The sequence below is a fragment of the Panthera onca genome, chromosome A2 (assembly GCF_046562875.1).
Source record: "Panthera onca isolate mPanOnc1 chromosome A2, mPanOnc1 haplotype 2, whole genome shotgun sequence".
Classification (NCBI taxonomy): Eukaryota; Metazoa; Chordata; class Mammalia; order Carnivora; family Felidae; genus Panthera; species Panthera onca.
Window position 1 is genome coordinate 26,526,008 of NC_138340.1, and position 21,957 is coordinate 26,547,964.

Genomic DNA, 21,957 nt, shown 5'->3' on the forward strand with positions numbered 1-21,957 from the left:
AGAAGGATATGAATGAAAATGTCCCCAGTGATCATACTAAAGGGGTGGGAAATTTTATTCATTCATTCATTCACTCATTTTTGTCATTCTCTGCATTTCCTGAGGGGTTTATTCATTTTTTGGCAATGAGCTTGTATTGTTTTTATAATAGGAAAAATTATATGTTAATATTAACTTATTAATATTAATTAATCAGCAAAGTAAGATGATAAATTTGTCTCAACTATGTTAGCCAGTCTAAGTGCAACTATCCTCTCATACCAAGACAGTCCACAACTCTTCTCCACTTTAGAATCCCTCTCTGATCCCAGGACTGTCTTTAATTACAATAATAATAATGAGGAAGAGGAGGATCATGATGTCCATTTATTGGGCACACACTGCATGCCAGACATTGGCTGGTACTTCACATGTATTCTTTCATTAGAGATATAGATACTCTTATGTCTTTGGATTTCCTAGGAGAGCCTGAAATGGGGACTTTGTGCAGGTGATTTATTGAGGGAGGGCTCTCCTAGGAGGTCTCCGTGAAGGAGTAAGGGAGGGAAGAGGATGGGGCAGGGTAAGTTCGGCAAAGATGGGGGTTCAGCTGAAGTCTAGTCTCAGTCTGACCCCACGAGGAGGTCTGGACTATATGTGGTACTACATTGTCCTGCTTTGAGGCAAGAGGACTGGCCTTTTATCCCTCTACATTAGTTGGTCATTGGTTGTAGGACAATGGGAAGGGATAACCAGGCAGAAGGGCTCAAGTTCCCAAATACCTCAGGGAGAGGCACCTTCCATCAGCCAATCGTTCTAAGAGTGCAGCTGTTAGCTGCCAACGCTCACAGTACCTGGCGGCTGGGTGTGCTGGACTACTACAGGGCACCTGGGTAGAGCACTGACCTACATATTATTATCCCCATTTTACAGATGGGGAAACAGACTCAGAGAGGTTGAATGACTTGCCCAAGGTTATTCAGTTGGTAAGAGATGGAGCCTGGTTTTGAACTCCGGTCCAAAGCTCTTGCTCTGAGCCCTGAAGCCAGACTGCTGGTAATTTCACTACCCCACCATGGGCCCCCTCCACTGGCTCTCCGTGCCTCACATTAGCGTCTCTGCCGATAAGCAGTTCCAACCTGGGCTTTTGAAGGAGGGAGCCACAAAAAGCCTTTGTGTTTCTGCAGAGGTCCTTGAAGGTTGTATGTTGGTGGAGCTGGTTGCTAGGAGACATTTCTCAAGAAAGTTTCCTTTGGAAAATGAGCTCAGGCTTTGCCCATAGGCTCACACTGTTATATCTGGGAGAGAGACATCTCAGCCTGTGTTTCCTCTATGGTATTAGCTGTGGATCCGATTCCTTCTCCAACTGGTTTTTCCAGGCCCCAGCTCAGAGTGTATCCTGGCTGAAAACGGCTCCTTGGCCAGACAAACTCAGAATCATGGAGAGAAAGAGCCCTTTGAGATGACCTGCCTGCCCTCCCCATTATGCAAATGGAGAAACTGAGGCACAGGGAGTTGAGGAGCTCACCTTGTGAGCTAGTGGCAGGGTCATGATTTGTGTCTGATTATGGCACGAGGCAGCCCCCCCGGTGTCTGAACCCTGTATGGTGAAGACAGCAGGAACTCTGTATGTGAGGACAGGGTGCATTTCTCTTCATTAATCCTTGGGTTTCAAAGCCTTCTGTGGACAAATGATTACTTTGCTCAAATGGAGATGAGCAGCTGGCATTAACTGGGCATCTACTCTGTGCCAAAGCCTAGAGTAAGTAAGTGCTTTAAGGTCTTTATCTGCTAAATCTGACCTCTAGACCACCTTGGGGTTCATTTCTACTGGCTGTTTTTTCCTTGACTAGAGATCATGTTTTCCTGTTTCTTTGCATGTCTAGAAAATTTTGATGGTATGCTGGATATTGTGTGTGTGTGTGTGATGTGTTATAGAGACTCTTGATTCTGTTTCCTATTGAAGTGTTAAGTTTTGTTTAAGTAGACAACACAATCACTAGCTGATCCTTTTGAAATCCCATGCCCTTCATTTTATACTTTATTAAGGGAGATTCATGCAAAGCTCGAGCTGTTTCCCAAGCCTCCCTAACTTGGCAGGACTCACCTTTAAACTCTGGCCTCTGAGGATATTGAAGGATTTGGCTTTAGCTTTTGTTAGGGCAGGTCTAGAGGGGTCCTTACACTAGAGCATGGTCCTCACTGCGAGGGCACAGCCTTTCCGGTGTCTCAGCTCAAAGCCTGCAGTGAAGGTCTCTCCAATGTCTGCCAGCACTGCTTGACCGGCAGGATCTGTTTGCTCTCCACTCCCGTAACAGCTGGTCTCTGCTAAACCTTGGATGGTTTCATGCTGTGCACGCACAGCCCAGCCTTTGGGCAAGGACTTGTGGGGTGTGGGGGACCCCCACATAGACTTCTGGGGCCCTGCAGCTATGCAGCTCCTTCCTCTCCAGTCCTATGATTCCTTTTTTTTTTTTTGTCTCAGTTGCCCAAACTCGAATCCCTGCCTCCTGAGCTCAGAGGGACTGTTGCATTCTGTTTAAGCTCCACTGCCCTGTGCCATGCCTGGGAGATTGTCCTAGGATGAGAGCCCAGGTGATGAGGGGCTCACCTTGTAAACCCCACTCCCTCAGAATCACAGTGTCTATCGTCCACTGCCTGCTCTCTGAAGACAACTGCCTCTGATTTTGAAGTGTTGTTTTTGGTGGGAGGGCTGGTCTGGCACCGGGTCCTTCATTATGGCTGGAAAAGGAAATCTACCTCATAGCTGGACACTCTCTCTCTACATTTGTCTTGGAATGTTTACTAGGAGCCTGAGAAAAAGGGCTAATTAGCATCATTTAATAAGCAAGGAAATTGAGATTCAGAAGGGTGCAGTAACTTACCCCAATAGCAAAACAGGCCAAGTTACTGAAAAGAGTTTGCTAGGGGCACCTGGGTGGCTCAGTCTGTTAAGCAGCCGACTCTTGGTTTCGGCTCAGGCCATGATCTCAGTTTCGTGAGTTTGAGCCCCACATCAGGCTCTGTGCTGACAGTGCAGAGCCTGCTTTGTATTCTCTCTGTCTCCCTCTTTCTCTCTCTGCCCCTCCCCTACCCATGGTATCTCTGCTTCTCTCAAAATAAATAAATAAGCCTAAAAAAAAAAAGAGTTGGCTAGATTTCAGAGCCCATATTTTGTCCTTGTACTTTCAGTGGAAAAGATAAAATAAAAACTAAATTTCACAATTACCATCACCAAAACAGCAGCGCTTTCTGAGCCAGTTCACCTATTTTCCTATATCCCATCTCTCACCATGTACCTTTATTCCTGTTTCTGCCACTGGCCCCTGTTCTGGCTGTTGTCCCCTTTCACAGGGAGGATTCTAGTTGTCTCCTACGGGGCTTCCATTGTATTCTTCCTAGAACACTTTTGCTGTCTTACTCTCTTGCTCCACTGACTTCAGTGGCTCCCTATGACTCATGGCCCTTCCCAAAGTGTAGAATTGGGACCTGCACCTTAGGGAATGCTACACCTCACAGCTCTCCTCTTGGAGATTCACGGCTGAAAGTGTGAACATGAAGAGGCTCTGTAGGAAAGAAACCTGTTTAATTGGGCTTCACCCAGTCTGTTGATCCTGAAACCTTTAGCTCATCTAACCCCTATTAAAATCTTGTGGAACATATTAGAAAACTTTGGACCACAGAGTAAAGGCTAGTATTTTCTGTCTGCATTCCAGTCCTACATTTCAACCTACTCTTTCAATTTCATTTTCCGTGACTTCTTGTCACAAGTCACCCTCCCCCCGTACCTATTTCCCCCTCCAGTCTTCATACCCCTCTAGCTGTAAGAATGATATAAGCCTGCAGCTGCTGGGAGTTTCCCTGGAGGGGGACTGGTCCAGCAATGAGGTCAACCAGAGGAAAGTGGAACCATGAGGAAGAGAGGGACCAGGTCCATTTAAGACCCTGGATGCAGCCTTGCCTGAAGCCATTTCTCCTAGACTTTCAGTTATAAGAACTGATGAATTATTTTTCTTTCCCTCTTGACTCCAGACTCCTGCAACCAAAAGAGCAAACAACAGCCTGAGAATCTTATGCAGGGCTCTTTCCAGAACAGCTCCTTCCTCATGCCTTAAATAACAACAACTAACCTAAGAGCCAGGCACCTCACCTGTACCAAACCTGCAAGGTGATAAAAATATCCCCAATTTACAGATGAAGAAATTGGGGCTCAGGGAGGTTGAGCCACTTGCCCAAAGTCCCACAGCTGGCAGGTGGGAGAGCTGAGATTTGCTTCCTGCATCTGGAATGAACCACCTAGTCCACAGCATGCAAACCTGGCCTGGATTCTACCTCCCCAGACTCTCACGGAAGTGGCATGGGAGACACCTGGGCTTTCTGGAACGGGGCAAAGGCAAGGAAATCAGCAGTGAGACCTGGCCTCAGATCCCATTACGCCAGGGGAGATCACGTTTCCCCTGTTCTGGCGCCATGAGCAGGGCAGAGAAGCGGGCAGGCAGCCACTTCCCTGGTTATTCAAGTAGAAAATTACAGGTGCCCAAAATAGCCTGGGCATTCTTTTATTTATGAATAAGCAGCAACTCTGTGAAGCTGGAATGGGGGCTTATATGTATTTCTTTCCTTTGACCACCTTCCTGAGATCTGCAGAGATCCCTAGTTCTTTCGGGGGGCTCTCTCAGGAGTTGGGGGAGCTGGCAGGATTGGGGTGGAGGTGTTTTCAGGGTACGGTGATGAAAAAAGGAGAAATGAAGCCTCACCGTGCAGGGGCTGGGGATGCCCCAGTCCTGAGGCTTGAGTTCCCAGAGGGTGCAGGGGATGGGATAGCAGACCTAGGTCTGTCCCAGCTATCCTCATCTTGCTGTGTGGCCTTAGGCAAATGGCTTATCCCCTCTGGGCCTCTATATCTTCTTCTGTAAAATTGAATGAGTCCTAAATGCACAGAAAAGTGTATTTTCTTTTGAGCATAAAATTAATACTTGCTCATTGTAGACAATGTAGAAAGTGCAAAAAAAAAAAAAAAAAAAAACACCAAAAAACAAAAAAAACCCAAACCAACACAACCCCACACAAAAATGACCATTATATCCCCCATTGTCTCTCCCTAATTAAGATAATCAGGATTAACCTTTGGTATATATCCTTCCAGTCTTTCTTTCCATGCATGCATTTAAAAAATGGTTGGTAGAGCACAATACCTGAGCCACTGTGCTCTGAAAATGGAACCCTCACTTATATTACAGTCAACAAATATTAGTCAACAGACATTGTTGAGCACCGTCCTTGGCCCTGGGTGGCTTGGAGACAGTTTTACTCCAACATCCCCTACATCCTCTTTCTGTTTGTCCAGCCCTCTGGCAACAACCCCAACCCTGGGTCCTCACTCAGAAGCACCTGAGGGGTTGGTGAGGCGGGAAAGTCATTTTGCAGGTCTCAGACGTGGATGTGGGGCCCAAGCTGGGGCCTACAACCTGCTGGTGCGGACATCTGTGACCTTGCCCTCCGGCAGGCCTGTGCACAGAAGGACTGGCCTGGCCATGGCGTCTGGACCTCTGACTGTCCTCCCTGCTGCCCTCTCCCGGGGCTGTGTGTTGACTAGTTGATATGTAAAGGGTGCCTGGCACATAGTGTACAATCAATAAGTCTCAGCTGCTGATAGGACTGTTACATCATTACTATTCCTAGTGGGGTCTAGGCAGCCTGAGGCCATTCCCTCTCAGAGACTCTGGTTGGTAATGAATCTGAGGAGACAGCTGAGTCACTTGCAGGATGGAAATAACAAGAGCATTAATGACGACCGCTTCCATTTATCGGGGCAGCACCTCGCTGAATCATTCCATTTGCTGCTTACAGCCACCCGAGTAAATGAGTGTCATCAGTGCCCACGCACAGGTGAGGAAACCGAGGCTCAGAGATTTCAGTTAACTCTCCCAAGGCCACACAGCTGGCAGGTGGCAAACAGGGACTTTATGCTAGATTTGTCCTGTGCAGGATCCCTGGTCCCTGAGGCTCAGCCTGTCGGGATGAGGAAAGCCTGGTCTCCGCCCCTGGGGCTCTCACCTGCTGGTGGCAGACGCCCTGATTTGGAACTTTAAGTTCCCTGTGTTTGCTGAGGGGTAGAGGGAGCTCCGGGGTCAGAGGGAGCTCTGGAGCCCAGCTCTGGCTGGGGGCTCCGGGGCCAGACGGCCTTCGTATAGATTCCTACTCCGACACCTTTGAGCTTTGTCACCTGCCTAACTTCTCCCCACCTCAGTTTCTCACCTGGAAAGTGTGGATAATCAAAGCATTGGCAGAGGCTGGAGCTGGATGACATGAACCTCTTAGCACAGGTGTGGGGCGTAGTAAGTGCTCAATAAATACAGCTGTTAATCACTTTCTCACTGATGTTATTCCCAGGGGACTTACTGAATTTCCAAAGGCCACCTTCCTTTGCACCAGAGTGGTGGGCAGGGCTGTGGCTGGTGTAGTTCAAGGAAACCCCAGCCTCCCGCCGGCACTTGGGGTTGGCTTCTTTGTGCCAGATGCTGCCCTCGGGCTGGGCTACTGCAGACACGAGCTCCAGTGTGAGAGGAGGTGGCAGGAAAGAGGGGTTCCTGCCCAAAGGCTCCCCTTCACTCACTCTACTTCCCCCTCCCAATCTGGAATCAGCAGAATTTTGACAGCCAGCTTTGCCCTCCAGAGATGGTGCTGTTCTGAGCTACGGCGCTGTAGCAGGGCCAGCCACGATCGTGATGTTTGCCCACCCTGGATGGCTCCTTCAGCCCGCAGGCACTCTTGATTTTCTGCAGTGCGTGTTTATAGGTGGGACCCTGACACGGGCTCAGCCCAGAGAGCCTTGACAACCTGACGGAGAAAAGCGGGGGAACTGCCGCTTCCGGGCTTGATTCCCGGGCTCTGGGTGGCCCACGCATGGCCCTGGGCGGTGATGTTCGGGCAAGTGTGTGGTTCAGACGGTGGGCTCTGAGGCGGCCTCCTGGGTCCGATCCCTAGGTTCACCACTGACCTACTGCGTGGCTTGGAAAGGCCCCTGACCTCTTTGAGCTGTTTCCTGTCTGTAAAATGGGGGTAACTGCAGCACCAACTTAATGGGGTTGTTGTGAGATGGTGCTGTGTAAAGTACTCGGATGGTGCCTGCCACGTGATGATTAACTAAATGGGAAATGATTATTTCCTTGAAATGAAGTTGTTGGAAACCCTGTGGTCCGAGGTGCCAAACTGCTCTGCGTGAGAATGAAGAAATCCAGGAGACAAGTCACACTGTGTGGGTTGTGTTTCCTGCAGCAGTGATTCTCGACTCTGGAAACAACCTCCCATAAGGGTCTGATGGCCACGTTCCCCCTCGCTGGAAAGTCTGTCTGTCCTCACGTACACACAGCGTTTTCCACCCAACTTCATAGAAACCCACCCAGGAGCCTAAATGTGGAATTCATCCCAGGGAAAGGACATAGGATGTCTATCAGGGCGTGGAAGAATAAAAGAATAACTTAAATTCTCTCAAATCAAAGATTGTTCAAGCAGATCGTGGCATGTCTGTATCAGGGGAATACTATGTACCCATGAAGAAGGGATTGACATGAAAGGATGCCCTCCACCCCAGGGTTGAGTGCCCCAGGGCCATTACCTCCCTGTGAATGGGGGAGGGAGGAAACTGGGAGGAGGCCCTGCTCTCTGGAGACCATCTCTATCCAGCCCTCCCAAGGAGCTCAGCCTCCCATGACTGTCGAATCCTCGCTCTGGGGTTGTGGAGCCTTTGCTGGGCAGGTGGCAAAGGCAGGAAAGTTTAGCTCTTACAGCCGGTCTGAGGTCTACATGTCACGCCTGCCGCACACAGCTTGCTGGCTCGGCTCCTGCTGCGCTATGGCCCAGGGAGGCAGCCCGGAGGCTCCTGGCTGCAGCACATCAGGCTGGGGGCAGGCAGAGGGGTGCCCGCAGACCACGGTGCCAGTGGGCAGGACTGGACCCATGAAGTCACCCCAGGATGTCTCTCCCTATCTCCACTGTTAACCTGGCTGAGACTGATGAGACATCCTTGGAAAAACTGCCACTGGAACTTTCCACTAACCTGGCTCTGGAATGACAGGAGTTGGAGGAGAGGGAAGCCCATGGCCATTTCATGGCCAACTTCTTAGCTGACTGTCTGTGAGTCAGACGACACTCACAGAGAGATGTTTGTAGTGCACAGGTTAAAAATAATTCCAGTGCCTCCAGGCTATGGGATCTGGGAGTCCTGCTTAGAATTTTTTTGCACCGATATTTATGAGTGGATTGGACTGTGATTTTCTTTTCTTTAAGTGTCCTTGTTTAATTTTGATATCACAGTTATTTTATCATAGGGGCACCTGGCTGGCTTTCAGTAGAGCATGTGACTCTCGGTCTTGGGGTTGTGAGTTCGAGCCCCACGTTGGGTGTAGAGATTACTTAAAAATAAAATCTTTGAAAATAAAATGCAAAAAGTTATTTTTATCATAAAAAAGGTGGGAAGTGTTCTCTCATTTTCTGCTGTTTAGAAGACAGAGTATAAAACCAAACTGATGAATTACTTTAAAGCTTAATAGAACACACCTATAAAAATGATGATCTGATGGTTTCTTTATGGGGAGATTAACCCATGGCTTAATTTCTTAAAGTGTTACTAACTACTCAGTTTGCTTATTTCTCCTTAAGCCAGTTGTTCAGCAATGTTTTCTAGATGTTTCTAGAGAGTTTAAAATTTTACAGGCGTAAAGTCAGCTGTATCATTTTCTGCCATCTTCTTTAAAGAACCAACTTTGAGCCATACTGATCTTTGTTATCACATATTTGTTTTCCAGTTCTTTCATTTCTGCTCTAATTTTTATTTTCCAGTTACTTCTGGAAACTACTAGAACTACTTCCTGTTACTAGTTTTTTAGATTGGTCTGCTGTTCTTTTACCAACTGCTTAACTTTCACATTTGGCTCATTAAATCTCAGCCTTCTTTTCTATCTGCTTTTAAGGTTATAAACTTCTCCTTAAATACTGGGTTATCTGTGTTTTGATATACAGTATCTTTATGACCACTGAGGTCTGAAGATTTTCTTGATCTCTTCATTGATCAATCTAGAAGTGTTTCCTATCTTCCAAATATATTTTAGTTTCTTTTTTGTTTATTATTGTCCTTTAATTATGTTGTTGACCTATACCATGATGGGTAGGATACAGATGCTTTGGTATCCGGATTTGTTTTGTAACCTAGAATGTGGTCAACATTTGTAAATACTCCATGAGTGCTTGAAAACGTTTGGTAGGTTTCTAAATATATCTTTTAAATCAAATCTGCTTTATAAAAAAAAAAAAGAAAGCAAAATCGTAATGAGACACTAGTATCTATCCATCAGGGTCACAAAAAATTAAAAAGCGTGAAAAGTAGAAAACATTGGCAAAGATGTGGGGTAGTTGAACACTGATACACTGCCTGTGGGCATGTAGTTTGCTGTAACCGGTCTGCTTTATCTAGAAAAGGTGTGAAGGGCGGCAGCATAGGTGACCCCAAACTATGCCACTTTGGCATAAGGATTATTTTGAGCTAGAGACACTTGAAAAACAGCGGGTACAAGAAGGGTACTCTGCCCCCACCTCGTCTTCATGAAAGCAGGAGATAAGACTCCGGTGTCAAAGATGCCTTCCCTACACCAGGAGGAAAGAAACATTTTTATCACCAGAGACGGGATGGAGCTGAGAGAAATCTATACAAACAGATCTTGTTAAGATAACCCTTGTCTTCCTTTAATCTCTCCATATGTTTCAGTCACTTTCCCACAATTGCTATTTTTTGTTCAACTTGGTGTAGAAGCACTTGGGTCTGTGTGCTTCTGGGGGCTTTGTTTTCCAATGGGGACTCTCATGAACCTGTGAAAATCTCTAAGCTTTTCTCCTATTAACCTGTCTTAGGTTGATTTAATTCTCAGTCCTAGCCAGATACCCTAAGAGGGTAGAGGTAAAATTTGCTCCCTCGGACTTAGTGATCCCACTTCTGGGTCCACAGCTGAGGGACACATGGGTCCCCTGAGACAGAGAGAGAGAAAATTCACAGCAACATTAGCGTAATAGCACTTGATCGCTTTGTGGAATACCAATGCCAGTTCAAGTCCTGAACCTGTGGTTGGCAGAAACATCTCTATCATTTTGAGATCTTGTTTTTTCTTCCTTGGCTCTGGGGCTGTTGGGGGTAGAGGGCTTCAGGGTTAGAGGATATTAGGACATCAGGAAGGGGGCTGTTGGTCTGTGGGGACATTTCCATGCTGGCATCTCAGTGTAGTCATTTGTAGATAGCATAATTTGAATTTCTGATTTGCTGGCAGCTAATGGTGAAGCCCTGTGAGGAAGGATGCCTCTTCCTAATTCCTGTCAGTCAGTCACTGTGGCATGTACTCTCTGTCTCCCTGAGCACACTGTGACTGCCTCAGGCCTGACGCAGCATCTGGCTCGGAGCGGATGCTCAGGAAATATTTATGGAATGAAGGAGTGAGTTCCCTCTATGACAGCTATGGATTCATTCATTTATTCACTCATTCACTCATACCTATCGTATGTCCGACCTGCACTAGGTACTGAGCGTCCAGAATGAGTGACAGGTAAGGTCCCTGCCCTCAGAAAGCTGACAGGCTGGTTGGGAAAGCCAGGTATGAAACAGTTAAAGAAATAACCAATGAAGGTGATTTCAGATGGTGGTAAGTTCTGCGGAGCTCCTACAAGACTGGAGACAAAGATGGGGGTACTTAGCTAGGACGGGGGGTGGGGGGCTGGGGAAGGCCTCTCTGAGCTGAGCCCTGCACAGTCCAGCCCTGGGGAGAGCCAGGGAAGAGTGCACCAGGAAGGAGGAACAGCAGAGGCAATGGCTCTGAGGTGGGGAAGAGCTTGGTGGGTCAGAGAAACACACAGAGTCAGTGTGGCTGGATTAGAGTGAGTGAGAGCCAGTGTCACAGGAGGCCACAGAGGGGGCCACATGGGGGTCACAGAGGGCCTGGTGGTTGTGGATTTCCATGTATCTGCTCTCCAAGGATTTTACCCAGGAGAAGGGAGGACTAGGCCTGGAATCAAAATGACATGTGGGAAGTCACCCCACTGGACAGGAGCTAAAGGGAACTGAGGCCCCAGGAGAGCTGCTGGCAGAGGATGGATGGGTTCCAGCTATGCTGGTGTATAACTTTAGATGCGTAAGAAGAGTAGAGGTCCAGTGGGGTGAGGGTCACAGTTATGGGTTGAATTGTGTCCCCCCAAAGAGATATGTTGGAATCCTAGCCCCTGTACCTGTGGAGGTCACCTTAGTTAGAAGTAGGGTCTTTGAAGACGAAATCAAGTTAAAACGAGGTCATTAGGGTGGGCACTAAGCGAGTATGACCGGTGTCCTTATAAGTAGAGGAGACGAGACACAGACAGACAGGAGAATGCCACGTAATAGTGGCAGTGGCAGAGACTGGAGTGATGTATTTACAAGCCACAGAGCAACAAGGGTGGCTCGCAGCACCAGAACTAAGAGAAAGGCAAACAACAGATTCTCCCCTAGAGGCTTATGGGATCACAGTCCCTCCAACAGCTTGACTTCAGGCTTCTAGGCTCTGGAACAAATTTCTGTTGTTTTCAGCCACCTAATTTATGGCAGGTAGGTGGTCGGGGCGGCCCTAGGAAACAAGTATGTCCCTCCACGGTCCCCGGTTGTGACCACAGCGTCACCATGGGCCCTTCACAAACTGACTGCTTTGGGGCCTGCTGATGGCAGGATTCTCCATGAACATCTGCCACATCGTATACCCCAATATGACCCCGAAGTGTTCCCAAGAGTTCAGGTGCATAAGGAAAAACTCTTGGGTGGGTCCCCCACACAGCATCTCCATCTGGTTTCTGGCCGAGTTCTGTAGGTTCTGGGTATGACATCCCTTGTGGGACACCCCATGCCCTATCTGAAGCTTCCATGGGAGCAAGATGTCGCTAAGACCAAGCCAGGCTCTCCCGGCTTCCCTGGGGCACCTTGCTGTTTTCTTTGGTCTTGTCTTAGATTTTAGATGACAGAAGGAAAGTTCCAGCTCCTTGCCCTTTCCCTACCCCCCAGGCCCTGAGATCTGATCGCTCACTTAAACAAAGCCCCTCGTTCATGTCAGCTTAGGAGACACAATGTTCTGAAAGCAGATCCCTGGGGCCCAGGGAGGGAGCTGCCTTTTTGGATTCCTGCCTTCTCAAAAGCCGGCTTTTGATTTGGCCCCTCCTGCCCCACCTCCAAGCCCTTTCATGAAGGAAATTAAATTCTTCTGAACTTTAAGGTCGCTCTTCAACCCAGCTCCCAGTGGGACTGGAGCCACCACCAGCTAGTAACTCTACCCAGCAAGGTGAAGATTTACTCTGGCTTGAGCGTCACGGTTTCATCCAGATACTTGAAAAACAAGTCAATGAGCTGTGGAGCCAGAGGCATCTGGGTTCAAGGCCTGGTTCTGGCCGTTAATGGCTGTGTGATCTTGAGCAGTGAGCTCAACCTCTCTGAGTCTGGGTTTTTACCTTGGTGAAGTGGGGACATACATATGTATGTGGCCGGGTTTGCAGTGAGGATTCTGTGGGAGTTCAATGACTGGAAAGCATTCATATTTTTACCTTCAAGAGATGCCCATTTTACAGATGAGAAGGAAGGAGGTCTGAGAGGCCTGGTGACCCCTGAGACTGCTGAAGCATGTAGAGTGGATTCAGTTCAGCTTATGGGTGTAGGCCAGGGTTGGCTGTGCTGTTCAAGGTCTCTGCAAACCTTTGGCTTCTGGAGCGTGTGGGAGGAGCCTAAGGCCATCTTGCATTAAGATGACTTCCTCTGACCCCTTCAGGGCTGTGAAATGGGGGAGACAACCCAGGCCGGCCTGCAGAGAGGGGCTATTGCCATCGTGTACGTGGGGTCCTGGCACTGCATCCTTTGGGAGATGCATGTTCTCACCTCCTCGCTTCTCCCTGCCTCATTTTGCCCCCTAAAGCAGTGAGTTGCACAGCTACCAACCCTGCATTGACAAGGGAGGAGTGTGGAAGCCCAGAAAGGGAGACCATCTCGCCCAGGGTGGCTCAGGGCCTTGAGGTGAAGGTTTTTGCTTGCTGGTGGATGAAAATTGGATTAAGAGGATGTGAGTGATGTAAGGAAGGAATGAAAATAATGTCCTGCCCTCTACTGTCCTGGAAGGATTTGCCCCTCATGATCTGAGCATGAGGTGAAGCCTGCCATCTTGGGTCCTTCTCCCCTTTTCCTGTCTGGAGGCATGAAAACACATGGGAGTGGAAAAGAGGCCCAGAGGGGCACTCAGAGGGTGTGGGGAGCAGAAGGGCAGAGGTTGGGGAGAACAGGCTTGGGGTCTGCTCATTCGGCTCCCAGCAGAGTTTCTCTTGGTGATTTTCATCACTTGTGTCTTTGTCTCTCTTTCTCCCTCTCTATCTCTCTTTCTCTTGCTTTGTTCTCAGCTGTTTTGAATACTTGAGCAAAATAAAGGAGAGAAAAAAAGAATATTCTGCTTGATCAAAGAGGCTGAGGAAGATCCATAGTTGGTTTTTGGGGGGAGGGTGTTACTATAAGGAAGTAGAGGGGTAGGTGGGGCAGTGGTGAGTTAGGGCCTCACTTGACCCAGGCCCATGGCAGGTCCCAACCCCAGAATCAGGGGTCAGGACACTGTGCTAGGCTCAGGAAGAGTGGCTGCAAACCAGAAGATTCTTTCAGTTCCTGGATGCACCATGCCGCTTATACCTCTAGGCCTTGGCAGGTCCTACTGTGTCCCTGGACGTCTCTCCTGGCTCCCAGACCTGCTTATCCCTTCTTCATTCTTTGGATCACAGCTTGGGCCTCTGGGAGCTTCCCTGGCCTCTTCTTGCTTTGTGGACCTCCTTCTGTGCCCCAGCTCCTCTGTGTTTCCCTTATCAGGGCACCTAGTACCTGCTCTGTCATCACCACTGACTTATTTCTCTCTTGCTGGGCTGTGCAGGGACGGGGCCAGAGTCTTGTTCACTGGTCTGTCTCTGGCGCCTGGGATCCTGGTACCCAGTGGTGCCCAGTCAGTGCTTGTTGGATGAATGGTGAAAAAAATGGTTGGATGAATGGTGAAAAAGCCCAATGAGGGATTTTGCATTAGGCCAGGAAGTTGTGCAGGTGGAAAATCTGTGTGTGTGTGTGTGTGGGGGGGGGCAGCTGGAGGCAAGGTGGTGAATGTGGGAATTTGGGTCAGAGTCTTAAAGCTCTTGGAAGGTAAGAAGGGGATGTGTGGGAGAAATTGAGGGACTCAGTCTATGTCCTTCCTCCCAGCCTGAGTTCTGTGTGGATCCTTCCATGAATTTGGCCTTCAGCCCCACCATGGAGTTACCCCCATGGAGACCCAGCTACCATCTCTCTCTCTCTCTCTCTCTCTCTCTCTCTCTCTCTCTCTCTCTGTCTCCCTTCCTCAATCTGTTGGGTACTTATTATCTGCTAGGTGCTGGGGACACAACTGTGAGCCACAAAGTCAAACACAGTCTCCCTCCTTGGGGAAATCACAGAACTAAATCCGAGATTACAGCCTCGATCAGTGTGGTGGGGAGAGCGTGGGGAGCATAATGGGATTTGCCCTAGTCTGGGGAACTCAGGGGGAGTGGTGGTGCCATGGGGTGTCTGAGGGAGCTTTACCCCCTTCTAATCTCTCTGGCCCCTTCCCAGCACTGCTGGTGATCCTCCAGGCTTAGCGAAACCTGCAGCCTGTTCCTGAGGATATGGCTCTGAGACAGGCTTGCCAGCCATCCTCGTCTTAGCCTCTAGCCCTGCATAGACATTAGAGATCCACTTAGGCCAGGCTTCCGAGGAGAAGTGTCAGCTGAGCTGGCATCTTCCTTTCTTTCTCCTTCAATGTCTTTCCCCCATAAGCTGGGCTTCCTGCCATAAGGATGGACAGGAGAAGTTTTAGTCTTGGAAGAGGTGATTGCAGGACTGTAGGTGATGGCACTGTGCAATCACAAAGCAGCATTCCTTCCTCTGGGCAGACCTAGTCAACACCTGGGTACCAGGATCTGCTGGTAGAGAGTGGGCTGGATTCCACCCCTGCTCACCCATCCACTCATTGCTTTTGTGCATTGCCCAGCCTGTGCATCTGTTCGAGGCAGCCCAGGGCATTCAGCTTCTGAATTCCATCTTGGCTTGGGGAAGCCAGGGGCAGAGGAGGAGGAAAGCCCCATAGGGAGGCCTCAGGGAACAGGAAAACTGCCCTTTCCCTGCCTCCAAAGGTCACTGTGCCTACTTTCAAATGCCCCTTTCAGTTGCTGCCAGTACATAGCCCTAGAGCTCCCAGACCTGGCCCTCTGTCCTTGGGCTTTCCCAGGGAAGAAATTTTAGCTCCAACTTTTTCAAGCGTGCCAGGCGAGGCTATTCTGAGAGTAGAGGATGAGGTGGAGAGGACAGTTCACAGTGGAGGGGAGCACGGGGTGTTTACCGGTTTGCTCAGGCTGGGAAGGAAAACATTCAGGGGCTTTCAGATCCAGGGGGTGAACAGATGGAGTAAAAGGGGGAGCCTGGACCTGAATGACAAAGTCCAGGGTTTGGCAAGCTGCTCACAATGGCAGCATTTGTGCTAGTGCCTAATCCCAGAGCCCCCGGGAGTGTGCCCTGCATGCCCAGATGAAGCCCCAGCTCCCGTCAGGGAAGCGGTCAGAGGCGGTGGGCAGGGGTGGGGGGGGGGCGCATGGCATGGCACGGGCAGCGGGCAGTGAGAGCCTTCTAACGAGGTCCTCCGGCCCCACTGAGCGGCGCCGGGGAGAGGAGCCATCCATCATCGGTGGGGATAATTGTTCAGGGAGCCAGTGGGGCCCGGCCAGATGTGCACCTTTCGGACTCCATAAGAACGAACACTCCCTTTCAGGCCATTTATCAAATTTAGCTGAATCTCTCCTCTTTTATTCCTTTTGTTTTAGTCAAGGAAATTTCCTTCTAATGAAGACGAATACAAAGCGACGAGTGACTTGGCAAATATCAACAGAGTCAGAATGTAGGATTCATTCAGTGAAAAACCTGGGTGGTGCTGAGTTTGGAGACAGGTCTTGCAGCATGCTGAGTGTTGAGGGCTTCAAGGGGTTCCACTGTGGGTCTGGGGGCACAGCCAGCCCCCTCTCTGCTGAAGCTCCACCTTCAGCTTCCAGAGCAAGGGTACCATTGTGTGCCACCGTTTCTGACACCGACTCTGTGCCAGGCACCTCTGCTCATCCTAGTGTGGAAGGGGAAATCATGATCCCATTTAGCAGATGAGGAGACTGAGGCTCGGAGAGGTTAAGCAGGTGGCCCTGACAGGGGTCCCAGGTGGGATTCGAACCCTGTTCTTCCTGCTCCAGAGCCCACCTTCACACACGCCAGCAGTGGGGTTCAGTGGTCAAGGCTCCTTAGACCGCCTGCTTCAAATCTCAACTCCACTGCTTACTGGCTGGGTGACCTCGAGCCTCTCATTTAATCTCTCTGTGCCTCTGATTGTTTGGGTAATGAACGTATCCACCTCAAAGAGCTGTGGGCATACTGAATGAGAGAATCTTTGCTGAAGCGCAATGCACATGGGCTGTTATGAGTAACGTTTTCTTTTTAGTATCAGGGTATCATTTAGTATCTGTATTTAGCATTGGGCGCTTTAAGGGTAGAAGTAGGATCATGCCTGGGGTGGTAGACTTGTGTGGGGACTGCCTGTAAGAGCCTGTGGGCCTGTGCCCTTCCTTGGGGGAGGGGCACTGGCTGCTGAGTGGAGGCTGAGGACAGAGTGCCCAGACCCCGGTCGTCTGGTGTCTGAGGGCCGTGAGAGTTGCTGTGAGGGCACGTATGCCTTTCCCTCCTTGGCCCAGCTCCCGGCACAGGTGCCCAGTTGATGGGTGTTTATGGGAAGCTGGGCTGGGAGCCAATGAAGATGTGACAGACAGTTATATACCAGGAGAGAGTGCACTAAGTGGGCAGGGGTCGTCTCCAAGGGGCGGCTTGGTCCTGCCCTGCATGGTGCTGGGGAAGGAGACCCGCTGCCTTCCTGTGTGCTTCTGGGGCTGGGCCTGGAGCTGCCAGGCCTTGTGGAAACGGTCTGACCCTGGCTGCATGGCCCTGGCAAGTCCTCCCGCTCTCTCAGCCTCAGTCTTCTAGCTGTACAATGGGGAGAGGATTGGAGCACATCACCAGGGGTTTTCCAGAGCTGTTATTTTATAACTGTGAGTAAGCCACCAGCGTGGGAGGGGTCTGAGAAGCCCCCAGGGACAGCAGGGTGACCTTTATAGGACAGGCCAGTGGGTGCTGGACATCATGTTCTGCATGGCTGGGCCTGTCATAGACATCCCACAGAGGCAGCTGGGCTGTTTGCCTCCAGAAATGGAGACAGAAGTAGGCATATGGGGGGTTTGGTGGGGTGATCCATGGTTGGGGGAGCCCCACAAAGGGCCTGGCCTGGGCATGCTCATAACCTATGCTCCAGGCCGGCTCTACCACTGACCAGCTGGGGGAAGTTATGTTTGCTCATGACTCAGTTTTTTCATCTGCTGTTGGGTGTGATATTAATGCCCTCATTGGCTCAAAGGGAGGACACAGGTGTGAGAGGATCAAACGCAGAGAAGAGAGAACGTTGACTGAGTACCTATTTTGTCCCAGGCATGATATCATTTAGGTTTTATGACAAGGTGAGAAGGATTATTATCTTTAGTTTATCGAGGCAGAATCTAAGGCTCAGAGAAGTGTATTGTCTTGTCCAAGGTCATAGAGCACGTGGAGGAACTGACTGAGGTCTGTCCGACCCCAAAGCCCATGTTCCCAATCACTATGCTCTTGCTGCCTTCTCCCCGGGAGGCCTTTCCCTGCAGGGCCGGAGAAGGAGCTGGGCTCAGGGTAGGCATGGCTTTCAATGTGGGGGCTAGTCCTGGCTGACTGGTGGGGGAGTCCTGGGATGCTATGCTGAGGGGGATTTTGAGGCCATCTACACTTAGTGGGAAAGGGTACTGGGATCCGTTGGTGATGTCTGTCACAGGTGGGGGAAGAGAGGATGGCAATATGTGAGCTGTATTTGCCGTTGCTGCACGAGACCTTGTCGGGGTCTTTTCTAGGCCTGGAAAGCTATTCTCCAAGGTGACTCTCAGCACAGGTAAGATCTAGAGGCTGAGCTCATTCCCCCTTGGGAAAGGAGAGGAGCTGGAAGACTGTTCCTGAAAGAGGGGATGGGTGGGGCCAGGGCGCAAAGCGTGGCTGGGACGGCCGCTCTGGGCTGCTCAGATAATCTACCTGTCCTAACTGCGGGCTGGCTCGAGGGAACACTGCGGGAGGGAGAAGGGACAGCCACAGGACATCAACCTTGTAGGATAATGCTGCTGGGGTTGCTGAGGGGCGGCAGAAGTTCCCAGGTCTGACTGCTTCTGAAGCGAAGGAGGTGGGAAGCAGAGGCTGGCACTAGGAGGCCCCAGGGGGTTATCTAACCCAACACTCATTTTCCTGATGGGGAAGCTGAGGTCCAGAAAGACTTCCTCCATCAGGTCCATGATGTGTTTTAAGTTTGAAAAATGTGGCATGGGCTGGGTTGGCAGAAAATTTGGAGCCAAGCACAACCATGAGCTGTTTGAGGATTAGAGCCCCTGTTTACTGGGCCCTCTGGGTGTTAGGCAGTGTGCTAAGCACTTTATAGGTATCAGGTCATGGAACCTCCCAGGAAGTGGGGACTGGCCCTACTTTACAGGTGAGGAGCTGAGATCCAGAGGGGTTCAGCTCCTTGGCGCAGTGGGTAGATGGGGGAGCTGGGACTGGGCTGCCTGACCACACCATTGGGATCACTGTCCTGGACAACCTGGGCTGAAAGCATGCAGGAGAATCCCCAGGGAGCCCTGCCTCCCCTTCTCCTCCATCCAGGAGGTCTGGGCCGGCCCCAAGAAGGCTTGTGGAACAAGCCCCCTCACATGCCCCATCTCTAATGCAGACACAGGGGGTGTATCGACCACATTTTCAGAAACACGCATAGGCTTTGCTGTCTACAGATCCCCTACTGGGAGCTCAGATGTAGAAGGTGATGCATAATAATATGAAGAGAATTCTATAATAATATATAATAATAATAATAATATATAATACAATATAATAAATATATATGTATATATGTATAATTCATTTAATTCATTTAATATTTCACTGAGGTAGTGACTATTGTCCCCATGGGGAAGTGAGTTACAGAAAGCTTTGATACCTTGCCCACAGACACTCCCCTGGTGCATGCGGAGGGGTGGCCACAGAGCCTGTATGTAGGAAAGCAGAGAGGCATATGTATAAGACCAGAGAGCCCGTGAGATTGGGCAGCCCCAGGTCTGTTCCAGAGATGGAGAGATCAGATGGCTTTGTCTTAAGCCCCAGCCAGGTTTCTAGATGCAAATCTTGGCTGTGAGCTCAGGGAGGGATGCCAGGGGGCAGTGGCTGGGTGAGGCCCCCCAGAGCCGGTGGGTAGGTGGGTGAGGGCTCCCACTTGGTAAATGCAGTCTCCCTCCCCACATTCAGGGACCCAACAGGACCCTTGGGGGCTCTTACCTTCTTCCCCTGGACTGTTCCCATGGCACAAAGTAGGCACCAGGCCTGGGTGGGCCTCGGGGGCCAGGCTGGGGGTCCTCCCTGCTGATGTTGATCTCAGGAGCCGGGGCCCAAGGGGTTCCCCGGGCCAGGGCCCCCTGTCCTCTCGCGGCTCATTCTCCTCAGGCACAAAGGAGGCTTTCACAGCTGTTCCTAAGCCCAGAGCTCCTCAGGCAGGCTTAGAGTGATTGATCCTGTCAGAGGCGCACGGTGTCCGCATGTGGCCCACACGTCCTGTGGTCCCTGTAGCTCCTCACTTCCTGCACCCCTGCCTCTCTCAGAAAGGGAAACTGAGGCATCCAGGGTTGGGGGGAGAAGCAAAGCAGTCCTCTCACCATGCAGCCGGCAGCTTGGGTGCGGCGGGTGACCTCTGGCTGGCCTAGCAGGCAGGACTTGGCCTTCTTGCCAGGCCGGGCACCAATCCGCAGACAGGGCCCAGACAGTGGAGACTGTGTGGGACAGCTGGGGCATGGGGCTCAGGGCAGGCTTGTGTGGGCACATAAACCTCGGGCTGGACAGCCCCATTAATAAGACACTTGGGGGCAAGGGCTGTCCCAGAGCAGAGACTCTGAGAGCAGAGCACTTCATTCAACAGGACAGTTACCCAGGCGGGGAGGGTAGGGGGGAGGGCTGGTCTGGGCTCAGGCCAGGAAAATATCTGGAGGCTGGATTCCAGGCCCAAGGCCAAGTTCTCCAAGTTACCCCAGCAGTCACCCTCCTTCTCACTTGCTACCACCTTCCTTTTTATCACCAGCATGGGGTGAGGTTAAGGCCAGAATTACTTTGGGCTTCCGTCCTAGCTCGCTCTTCACAGTTGTGTGACCCAAGGGGGCATGATTTGGCCTCTGGGAACCTCAGTTTCTTCATCTGTGTGTGTGTGTGTGTGTGTGTGTGTGTTCCTATAATCACACTGCACAGTGTTGCTCTGAGGGCCAAAAGAGGTAGGTGTGTACAGCCAAAGCCATTGTTCTGTTAAAACAAATCAGATGATGTCATTCCCTGTTTTATCGTCTCCCACTTGACAGAAGAGGGACATCAACTGCCCCACCCCATGGGGCAGTAAGGATGAAATCTGGTGACTTGTGTAAAGCTCCGAGCAGAGGATGTGGACAATAACAATTCTCCAGAGAAGTTTGGTGCTGCTGTTATAATGCTGTTAATAACACTGATGATAAAATCACTGCCCATTGGCAAGTCCCAGGTAACCAGTTTGATTAAGCCTAACACCCTTTCTTAAGAGGTGGCTGGGCAGGGAAAATCTTGCCACCCTCACTTGGCTCTAGTATGGTGCCTCACTGGGAAGTGGTGATGATATATGACACAGATGATTTATGAAATGGTAGTTGGCAGTGAAGGCTCAAGGATTAGGCATTCTAGATCCAGCTTTGCCCACAGAATGAAATTCCTCGTGGCCTAAAGTTCTGATCTATCAAGTTTTTCTTGCTTCTTGGAGATCATTTCCCATTCCCTTTTCTCCTTGACAATTCCTGGATCATACCACCTTTCTCCTCACCCTAGGACCTTTGCACTGGTTGTTCTCTCTGCCTGGAATGTTTCCCATCTCTCTTCCTCAACTCCATTTTTTAATCCTGCACAATTCTTTTCTTTTTATTCAACAGACTCAATTATCTCCTCCTCAGATAAGCCTTCCCTGACCCTCAATGCAAACTAGCTTCCTGGGTTCTCTGTTTATTATTTTTTCATTGTTCAGCTCCTGCACCTGAATGGCAGTTCCACAAAGCCTGGAACCTGGTCTGTCTTGTTTATTAGTTCACCTCCTGGGTCTAAGATAGAGCTTGGCACATTGAAGTCTCTCAATAAATATTGGAGGAGTGGGTGAATAAATGATGGAGGATGAAATTAAATAGTCTAAGTACGTAGAGTGCCCAACACAGCCCTGACTCATTGTAAGAATATTAGTACTGTCCCCTCTAGGCAAGCAAAAATGTGGCTTCTTCCTTTGCTCCTTCTTCTGGTCCAGCCCCTGCCTCAGCTGCCCCCCGTTCCTTTTCTCCCTGATTCAGTCATGGCTGGCATACCGCTTCTGATTTCCTGCAATACAGAGAGCATTCACGACATTGTAAAGGGCAGTGACTAAACTGGCCGTCAGCCAGAGCAGTAAAAATGCCGTAAGTCAGCCCTGAAGATCAAACTCCTTTGGCAGCCATCCCATAATTATCTACCAGCTTGGCTCTTGGTGGGATGGGAGGAGAGAAAAGGAATTTTACCCGCTTATTAATTTTTCCCCATCTGCTTGGAGTCCTGCTGAAATATGACTTATGAGCTGCACTAAAAGCTTGGTTGCCTGGAGGTCTTGATTGGCTGAAGGTCCGAAGCCTGGCTTCTGGCAAGATGAGGGTCTGAAATGCAACATTTGGACCTCATGCCATGGGCAGGAATGGGGGTGGTGGACCCAGAACCTAGCACAGGTCTTGGCA

The 21,957-nt window shown here is 50.1% G+C and overlaps 1 protein-coding gene and 1 long non-coding RNA gene across 2 annotated transcripts in view; one reads left to right on the top strand and one right to left on the bottom strand.

Annotated features, from left to right (window-relative positions):
- The window catches only part of FAM107A (family with sequence similarity 107 member A), a 54,164-nt gene extending 34,282 nt beyond the window's left edge, over positions 1-19,882 (bottom strand). Inside the window, exon 1 of the mRNA XM_060631430.3 lies at positions 19,481-19,882. Within this exon, the coding sequence (XP_060487413.1) occupies positions 19,481-19,504 (24 nt within the window). The 5' untranslated portion in view covers positions 19,505-19,882. The remainder of the gene's footprint in view (positions 1-19,480) is intronic.
- LOC144615699 (uncharacterized) overlaps positions 1-21,957 on the top strand; it is a 110,898-nt gene that overhangs the window by 71,647 nt on the left and 17,294 nt on the right. The gene's annotated exons all lie outside the window — the stretch shown is intronic.